General features: G+C 44.7%; 1 protein-coding gene and 1 pseudogene across 1 annotated transcript in view; one reads left to right on the forward strand and one right to left on the reverse strand.

Moving 5' to 3' along the window:
* Positions 1-1,737: 1,737 nt before the first annotated feature.
* LOC101654345 lies at positions 1,738-9,562 on the forward strand (annotated as a pseudogene).
* A 128-nt stretch (positions 9,563-9,690) lies between these two features.
* Positions 9,691-10,302, reverse strand: part of LOC101646308 (prostate-associated microseminoprotein-like) — a 1,780-nt gene continuing 1,168 nt past the window's right edge. The window contains exon 4 of the mRNA XM_045288027.1: positions 9,691-9,902. Within this exon, the coding sequence (XP_045143962.1) occupies positions 9,873-9,902 (30 nt within the window). The 3' untranslated portion in view covers positions 9,691-9,872. The remainder of the gene's footprint in view (positions 9,903-10,302) is intronic.

Genomic DNA, 10,302 nt, shown 5'->3' on the forward strand with positions numbered 1-10,302 from the left:
CTGGCTCAGATCTCTAGCCTTGAGGGAACCCAATAAATTATGTCCTGCAACTACCATATGCTTACTATTTTAATGTCCTCCTTGCTTCATTATGGCATGCATCAATCTGGCAGGCATGGCTCTGTCATTGTAAATCAATGATATTGAAAAATTTGCCCCATCACCAACCCCCACTCTTTGTGTCCAGTCACTTAAGAGTTCAGTCTGTACAAGTCAACAGTTCATGTAAGGTGGATCATAGCTGGCCTATACTTGTAGAAATTTCTTTTCTCAGCAGTGTTTTAAATTCTAAACCATTGGCTAAACTAATGATACTATCAATGCATAGTGGTGACACATTGGGCTGCTAACAGCAAGATCAGCAGCTGGAAAACCCCTGCCAGTTTGGCTGTAGGAAGATGAAGCTTTCTACTCCTGTAGGGTTCCTATGCGTCAGCGTTAAGTCCATGGCACTTCCCTGGACTATGGTGTGTTAGGGTTCTCTAGAGAAATAAAACCAGAATGCTAATACTCATATATATTTATGCAGATAGATAGATAACATAAGAAATAAACAGTTAATTAAATTATGAAGCAGTACAAATGGTTCAGTGCAACTCATTCCTGTGAGACAGTTGTGAGACACTGGCAGTCCTTCAAGTCTTGAGGGCTGCCAGGTAGTCCTCTGTAGGGCAATACAGGTTATCTGGGCACAGGCAGCAAACAGCAAGGCAGGTCACCAACGGTCAGCCAGATGACAGGGTCTGACAGTCCCCAGTTCAAGAGATGTAAATTCCAATGGTGTGGCGAAGCAGCTCTCGAAGGAACCTCAAATTACAGCGACACAGTCCACGGGTTAGGTGTCCCACAGGTAGTGTAGCTTGCAAATTGAAGCACAGAACTAGCAAGGCAGCCTCACACTGGTCTGATGATCAAAGAGCAAGAGACAAGAAAGGCGAGGCTCACCGAGCCATTTATCAATCCGCCCTTCAATTAATCTCACATGTGTTCATCAGCCAGGTTGGCACAATAAACTAACTACTTCATATGGTCAGAGGGGATTCAACAGAAGTTTAATCCATGTGGGGACCTTGCAAATAGATTTGGAGTTTCCACTGTCCTCCATAGCCTCTTGCAAGCCAGGTGTTTGTAATTTAAGCCCTGATATCAGTCCCTTCTTCAGATTTGTATTTTATTATTTACAATCCTTAGACAACAAGGCTGGTGTGCTTTTCTCCATGTGTACTTAGTTGAAGCTTCACTTAGATGGCTGTTTGTTTGAAGACCAGCCTTTAAGACCACAGATAACTATTTTATCTGATAGCCCATTATCATCTGGTTTGTTCACCCAATTTTGCTATAGCACTCTATTTCTGTGATCTCTTCATGAGGGTGAGCATTGAGTAGGATCATGTCATAAGAAATAATTGCTCTTAAATAGGGCAACGGTTAATTATAAGCCCCTAATCCAGTGGTTCTCAATCTTCCTAATGCTGCGACCCTTCAATACAGTTCTTCATGTTGTGGCGACCCCCCAATCATAAAATTACTTTCTTTGCTACTTCATAACTGTCATTTTGCTACTGTTATGAATTGGATGACCCCTGTGAAAGGGTCATCAGACTCCCAAAGGTTTGCGACCCACAGGCTGAGAACCACTGCCCTAATCCAATCATACATCTATAGTTTATATATGTCTCTGGTCACTTTAGAGACATCATTATTATCTTATGATATAGAACATTATAAACCATCAACATGGGGCTGATTAAGGTAATTTTATTGATAGTGTCATTAATTTAGCCAGTGGTATAGAACTCAAAACACTGTTGGGAAAATGGAAATACACAAGTATAGACTACAGATTAAATCTTAACTGCACACTATTTTCATGAACAGTGAGGGTTAGGGACAGGGCAAAACCTTCAATAACACCCATTCACAAAGGCAGAACCATGCCTGTCAGACTAACACATGCCACAAAAAGCAACGAGCATGATAATAGTAAATATATGACAGTTCAGGCCACCTTCTTTGGGCACCCTCAAAACCAAAGTCCAACAATTCCCAAATCCATCACCTTGGGATAGTGGTCATCTGCTTCTTCTCACACTAGGGCATTCCAGCCCTAAATCCAAGGGAGTATGTCCATTCCTTAAATCTGCTACAGGCAATTTTAAGTCAAAACCCACCTCACTTAGTGGGACTTCTACATCAAACCAATCTGGTGTGACCTTTCTACTTAGACTTCATTAAAAAAAAAATTAAGTACTTTTATTGGGGGCTCTTACATCTCTTATCACAAGGTAGAGGGGTCATGAAGAAAAAGGAAGACCTTCAACGAGATGGGTTGACCTAGATGCTGCAACAATGGGCTCCAACATAGCAAAGATTGTGAGGGGGCACAGGAGTGGGTAGTGTATGGGGGCTTTTTGTATACTGAGTCTCTACGAGTCAGAACTGACTTGTTGACACGTAACACTAACAACAACCGGCAGTTTTCAACAGAGTCCTCAGGAAATTCCCCGGTCCATGTTAATCAGTGATGGAATTGCATCTGTCTGGCCTCGAGTCCTATGCTGGAGAGTAGACAGACATGAATATGTCTGTCTGACAGACTGACTATGCTTATCGACAGCAGACCATCTACTGTGCAATCCTATGACTCCTGATTTCTACATGCAGTAGATACTAATAAGTGTACCCAGCCCCCACTGTCACATATCAACCCTATAAAGACAGAATAGAACTGCCTTTTAGGGTTTTTGAGGCTTCTTTTGTAAGCAAAGAGCCCCCATCTTTCTCCCATGGTCACCTGGTGGGTTTGAATCACTGATCTTGAGGTGAGAAGCCCAATACTTAACCCATTGCACCACCATGGCTCCTTACTCCAAACCCAAACTCATTGCCATTGAATTCATTCCATAGCAACCCTAAATAGGGTTTCCCAGACTATAAACCTTTATGGGAGCAGAGAGCCTCATCTTTCTGCAACTGAGCTACTGGTGGGTTTGAATTGCCAATCTTGTGACTAACAGCCGATGCCTAACAGAAAGTACCACCAGGATTCCTTGAAACCCTCTAAATACAACCCAATTAATCTACCCAGCTAGCTCCCTATGAACCCTGTGGAACAGATCAAGGACAGGGCCAGGGGCTTGGACTCAATTGGTCCCATCCACTCTATTCCCAAGCCAAGAAATCCCTCTCATCCTTCCGATGTCATCATTCTTCCTACTTCTCACACCAGCGAGGGGCCTGGGCGTCACTCTCCCAGACCTTGGTTCCTCACCAATTTCCTTCCCTTGGACAGCTATCCATAGTTATAGGCAGTGGAAAATCTGACCACTTCCTGCCCATCCAGACACCATGGTCACTACCAATCGTGGCACCCACACCTCCCAGCAATCACATCCCAAACTCTTATTTCTTACTACAGCCTCAGGAATATAGCTAGCAAGGATATGAGTTAGAACTTTGCTTGTTTGCCAACGATGTGAACTTTTTTATTGAATCAAATAAATCAACCAGTTGCCACGGATTAGATTTCTTGTGTTAGAGTAGAGTGATGCTCCATCGAGTTTTCAATAGCTGCTTGTTTCCTTGTTTGTTCATGTTGCTTCTTGTTTTTCAGAATTAGATCACTAGGCCTTTCTTTCAAGATATCTCTGGATAGACTCAAACTTATAACCTTTTGATTATCAGCCAACAAAGTTAACTGCTGGCACCATCCAGGGATTCAAACACTGAAAGAATATTCTCTCGATTAGTGTGATATTAATAATATAATGAATACACCTTAAACTTAATCTGAATCATTAACATTGCTACAATTATTTTCAGATTAAAGTCAGTAAACTCTGGCCCACAGGCAAAGTTTAACCTACATCCTCTTTTTATGCAGTTATAAGCTAAAATTCTTTTAGTATATATTTGTCAAAGCCTATGAAACAAACAATAAACAAAGACTAATGTGTGGCAGAAGACCATATGAAACTAGCAAAACCTAAAATATGATTTTCAAAGCCTTTACAGAAAAACTTGTTGAGCTGAACCTTTGTTGACAGCCTGCAATAAACCAAGAACAATAAACCAAGATGCCATTTGTAGCATTTACAGATTTCCATGGCAACCATGCCCAATTCCAAACCACCAATCACGGTGACTTCAGAACATGGATAAGCATGGGTAATCAGTAAGGCAGTTACTGTTTGTTTCTAACATTTCATACAGTTCGTTTAATTGTCAAATACTATAATTTAAAGAAATCTTGGTGGTGCAACAGTTAAGCATTCGACTGCTAGCACACACAAAAAGAAGAAGTTAGAGATTCAACCCACCCGCTGCACCCATAGATAAAAGACCTGGGACTCTTTTTCCATAAAAATCACAGCCTAAGAAACCCTATGGGGCAGTTCAACTCTGCCAGATAGTGTTGTTATGAGTTGGAATTGACTCAATGGTACACAGCAACAGTAATAATAATATAATTTGACTTTTCAGAATGCTTGCTAACAGCAGCACATGAGTCCCTGACACACAAAGGAAGCAACCATGACTTGGTGATGCTGTGACCATCTCCGCCTGCCTGGAAATGTCTACAGCAGCTGATAGGGATCCTAGCAATATCCTGTCTTATGCCACAGCTCATTGAATTCTTTCAAATGCGAGATTGATTTGCAGGCCTCCAGTAAAATCTGGGGACATGTGATTCATGGCCCACTGTATTCCCAGACTATAGTTCTAGGCCTGACTCAAACAAAGGTGTTGGAAAACAAGAGGCTTCCAAAAGTTAGTAGAAAATGGAATTGGAAGACAATGAAAAATTTCCTCAAACTTTCTGAAACCCCCTTGTATTTGTGGAATAAGTCCTAAATAAATCGGATACAATTCAGAATTCCCCAAAAGATTTTGTTAGCAAAGCTGGTGATGTGGGCAAATCATTGCCTTTGCGTGGGCAGATAGTGCATGATAATTCTATTTGAGCATCCTGAATTCCTCAGAGGAGTTCTGGTCACTGCCTCCTTACTGACTGGAAATGTGAAGCCCTGCATAAGAACCCTCAGGAAACACTGGGGAAAGTGAATCAGGGCAGGTCAGCCAGGGAAGCTGAGCATAAAGCATTATAGAGGACTAGACTTGATCAACTCACAAGGACTCACGATGCAGCTTCGTTCCCTTACTGGCTTTTTAGCAGAGGACGCAGGTTCAAATCCTGACCTGTCTCACATGCAGTGTTACTTTGGCAGCTAGGGTGGCCATCTGTTGCGTTCCCTCCTCCAGATAGTCCCCCTTCTTCAGGTACATTGACCAGTTGTCCATAAGGATGCCCTCGCTACTCTTGGTTTGTGAGTGCTGAACCTCATAACCATGATATGCAAAAAGAAGTAATAACCTGGGCTGTCCAATCAGGATATTTCACACTCAGTGCCTTGTGATTGGTTCATTCGTGAGCACATGACTCAAATCAGCTGAATAAAAGCCAATCTCGGCTTTTTCTTGAGCGGTTGGGAAACAATAAAGCTGCCAAGAAGCTGAAAGGCCTGCAGAGGCTAGGTTCCTTGTTCCTACCACGGAGAAGGCAACAACCTGTACTGAAGGCATTTGCTCCATTCCCTGGATCATCTGCCCCCTTGGCTTTCTCAGTTCTACCCACCAACAAATTTCTTTTATTTGTAACCCAGTTCAATATTTATTTCTGTCATTTTCAAGTAAAAGAATTTCATCTAATGTGGCAGGTTACTTAATTCATATGCATAATGATTTCTAAACTTCTCAAAGACTTGCTATGAGGACAAAAACTGCCCTCAGTCACCTAGTTGAGGTTGTCCACAGTTCTCAGTGGGCCAATTATCTGCTATACAGTCCTTCCAACTATACAGAGCCGCCTGCAGTCTGCCAGACAAAGAAAGAGATTGGTCAGCACACCCTTAGTCCTAACACCTGCCAGGTGAATTAAGCAATCCACAAGACTTAATATACTCCCTCTATATACCTGGAACAGTGAATGCAGCCTGAGGATAGGGCCAACCTAAATCCATATGGAAGAAGCGTACAATCCTGTGTGATACAAGGATTGTAAAAGATAAAATCCAAATCCAAAAAAAGGGAATGATATCAAAGCTTAAATTATAAATGCCTGCTTTTCCAGAAGGTATGAATGACCATGGAAACCCAAAATACATCTTCAGGATGTGAATAGCCTTGCTATCAGACAAAGAGCATTTTAAAGTCAATTGTGCAATATGTAGTTAGGTTAAAATGTAACACTTTATCATTTGATCTCACTTTTATTGTTGTTTTCTAAATAATTTTATTGGGGGCTTGTACAACGCTTATCAGAATCCATACATCCAGCCATTGTGTCAAGTACATTTGTACATTTATTATCCTCATCATTCTCAAAACATTTGCTTTCTACTTAAGCCCTTGGTATCAGCTCCTCATTTTCCCCTCCTTCCCCACCCCTCCCTCATGAACCCTTGAGAATTTATAAATTATTATTATTTTGTCATGTCTTACAATGTCCCCCATCTCTCTTCACCCACGTTTCTGTTGTCTGTCCCCAGGGAGGGGGCTATATGTAGATTCTTGTGATCAGTTCCCCCTTCTGTCCCACCTTCCATCCACCCTCCTGGTATTGCCACTCTCACCGTAGGTCCTGAAGGGTTCATCTGTCCTGGATTCCCTGTGTTTCTGGTTCCTATCTGTACCAGTGTACGTCTTCTGGTCTAGCTGGATTTGTAAGGTAGAATTGGGATCATGATAGTGGGAGTGGAGTGGAGGAGGAAGCATTTAAGAACTGGAGAAAAGTTGTATATTTCATTGTTGCTACACTGCTCCCTGACTGGCTTGTCTCCTCCTGACGGCCCTTCTGTAAGGGGATGTCCAATTGCCTACAGATGAGCTAGGTCTCCACTCCGCACTCCCCCTCATTCACAATGATATGATATTTTATTCTTTGATGCCTGCTACCTGATCCCTTCGACACCTCATGATCACATAGGCTGGTGTGCTTCTTCCATGGGGGTTTTGTTGCTTCTGAGCTAGATGGCCGTTTGTTTACCTTCAAGCCTTTAAGACACCAGATGCTATATCTTTTGATAGCCGGGCACCATCAGCTTTCTTCACCACATTTGCTTATGCACCTGTTTGTCTTCAGCGATCATGTAGGGAAGGTGAGCATCATGGAATATCAGTTTAATAGAACAAAGTGTTCTTGCATTGAGGGAGTACTTGAGTGGAGGCCTAATGTCCATGTGTTACCTTGATACTAAATCTATAAATATATGCACATAGATATATTTCCCTGTCATATATAAATATGTTTACATATGTACATGCCTGTATTTAGACTTATGCCCATTGCCTTCTGGTTCTTTCCTCTATTTCTGTTTGTCCCACTACAAAGTTCAGCCTTCCTTTGGGTTTCAGGAATTCCTCTCGGTTACATTGCCCTTGATCAAGCCCTCTCTCATGTCCCCCCAGAACCTTCGGTCCATTGTTTTCTCCTCCAGATTGTTTATCATGATTATCTTATCTAGATCAATCTGCAGAGGTAATAATATGCACAAAAACAAGACAGAGCAAAACAAAGCAACAAAAGAAGAAAACACAACAATAAAAAAAATGACAAAAAAAGAGGAAAGCCAGCAAATAGTTCAAGGTCTGTTTGTTTACCTTTAGGAGTGTTTCTGGTTGTGTCTGATGGGGTGCCAAGCCCTGGCCCCAAAGTCTATTTTTGGTACTTCCTCAGGACTTCGTTGCTCTGGTACCTTTGCTGTTCTGTTGCATGCCCTTAGTGTTTTGCCTCAGTGTGGTGGGGTCAGATAGGGTGGAATTCCCACACTGTGTCTCCAGTGTTGTCCTCTGTAGGGCTATGTGCCAGTGAGGAACATCGTGTCTCATGGTGGGGCTGGCCCTATGGTCCTCTCTGTGCATTGGCTGCTCTGAGCAGGGATATGGTCCTCAGGGCTTGGTGGGCCAGGATGTGTTCCACTCTCTCTTCCTCCCTCTTCATTTGCTCTCTTGTGCTCTGCTGATCTCCCTTTTGACTCATCTTAAACTCACAGTTTTTAATGTTTTCTGGTTTCTATTTGATTGAGGCTTTTTTCTGTTTTATCCTGTCATTGTTGCTGGAATTTTTTGTTTGCTTCTTATTTGTATTTTGTTTCATTTTTTGTATTCAAAACCCAAGACAGGTAAATCTATTGAGATGGTAATTAGATGAGTAATTGCTAGGGAAATGGCAAAGGAGGTTTTCAGGGAAATAGGTAGCAAAGGCAATGAGTCTGAGAAGAAAATGTTCTGAAATTGATTGTGGTAATGATTGCATAAATCTTGCTTAACATGATTAAATGATTGAATTGTATGACCTGTGAAGTATTTGCCAGTAAAATGATTTAATATAAATAAATAGAGGGAAGTTCCACCTCACACATTGTGGATGCCGGGGCTTCACAGCGTACCTGGCCCAGCCCCGGCGAACGCATAGCTCCCAGGCGGTGCTGCCATGATCAAAGTGGTAGCAGAGCTGTGCAGGAGGAGGCACTGGAATGTGTGGTGACCATGACCAACCCCTGTCCCCCATGGCCACGTCTGCATCCAATGAGAGCCACGTGGCACAGCCTCTCCCGGACTCCAGCCAACCAAAGGGCCAACCCAAGAGCCGGAAGGTCTTCCTCCCCCACCAAGGAGAGGGGTCAATGTATTCTTTCCACTCCACTGAGAATCCTCTTCTGTGATTTGTGGCTCAAGCCTGGAGAGTCCAAATCGTACTCCTACAGAAAAGTCCTGCCCATAGAGGGACCATCTCCCTTTGGGGGCCAATCAGTCAAGTATGTCTACAAATTGACCTTTGGCTGCCAGCGTGTCAACTCTCCCCCCCGCCCCCCCGACCCCCGCTACTTTACTCATGGTCCTTCTGAGGATCCTTGTGCTGACTGGCCTTCAGGATCTCCACTTTGCTCAGGGTGAGGCTGTGGCCTCGTGAAGTCCATTCCTGGAGGAGGATGAAGGTGGGAAGAGGATTCGTGGCTCGCTGAGCTGTCTGGGGAGCACCTCATGCTGCCCACATCCTGCCGCAGCCTCCATCTGTGATCTGTCTACAGACCTGGCGAGGATGTGGTGGGGATGGTGGATGTAGGGGAAGGCACTGTAGCTTGTTTGCAGTTTTCAGTAAGTTTACAGATGGAGGAGCGGGTACAGCCTGAGTACCAGCGGTGGCGTGAGGTGGAAGGCACCCCTTCTGTGTCCCATGTGACTCATGCCCGGCACCAGGAGTCCTGCCTACAATCCACCAGAACAAGCTTCTCCCTCGCCATTCCTCTCAGCTCCACCCCAGGCTTCTACACAGCAATTGTGTTCCTGATGTGGAATTGCATTTTGAATTTGTCACATCAGGAGAACAAGGTTTGGTGCTCCTACCCCCTATGTAACAGTCTGAGCTTGCCACCTGGACAGGGCCTGAGAAAGGACCCGTGGACACCTTCAGTTGGGACCTCCCCATCCAGGTGCTGCCGACCAGTGCCACCTGGCCTCCTATAAAGCTCCAGACCCCAGCACCAGCACCATAACCATCTGAAATGGGCCCAGCTGCCCAATGGTCTTCAAGATTCTGAGATCTGAGGCCTGAGCCCCTAGACTCTAGCAGGGCCCCCATTCCCGCTGGGGACCCAGGGGCGTGGACAATCCGAGGCAGGCTTTCAGCTGTAGTGTTTGTTTATTGAGTCAGGATCAACTGGCAGCTGCTAGTGGTCTCTCTGGAAGTGGCAGCCGCAGCGGGCCTTCAGCAGAAGGGGGCTTCATGGAGTCTAGCTGGAGCAGGGAAGAGCAGGAGCCCCCGGATCAGGATTTTTAGCCAAGCCCCACTCTGTGTTGGGCCTGCCCCATTTTCAGGGTAGCTGAGGGTCCGTCTTTTGCACCAGGGAGAATTGGTAGGTTTCTGCCTCTTGACGCACCTCACACCCAGCAGGGAAGTGGGTGGGGTGCAGGGACCTACGGAATGACCTACGGAACCAAAGGAGGGAGCGAGGAGTCAACAGAGTGGAGGGCCCCCTGGACCTGCCCCACATCACACTCCCAGCATTCCTCCCACATCTTCCTCCACTGCTTCCTTGCTGTCCCCCACCCCTCACTCAGCTCTAACTTTCCCTTTATGGACTCATGATGGTATCACAGGATTGTTTTCCTGGGAGACACACCTTTACCTACCTCAATTTGTCACCCAAATCTGCACTCTTGCTGGTGCCTCCAGGTGTGGCTCACCTCATACACCCTGCCAGCCCTCAGTCACTCATGCCACTCACGTGTCACAGCAGCCCA

The sequence above is a fragment of the Echinops telfairi genome, unplaced genomic scaffold (genome assembly GCF_000313985.2).
Source record: "Echinops telfairi isolate 266 unplaced genomic scaffold, ASM31398v2 ScPeMD7_1;HRSCAF=3_0, whole genome shotgun sequence".
NCBI lineage: Eukaryota > Metazoa > Chordata > Mammalia > Afrosoricida > Tenrecidae > Echinops > Echinops telfairi.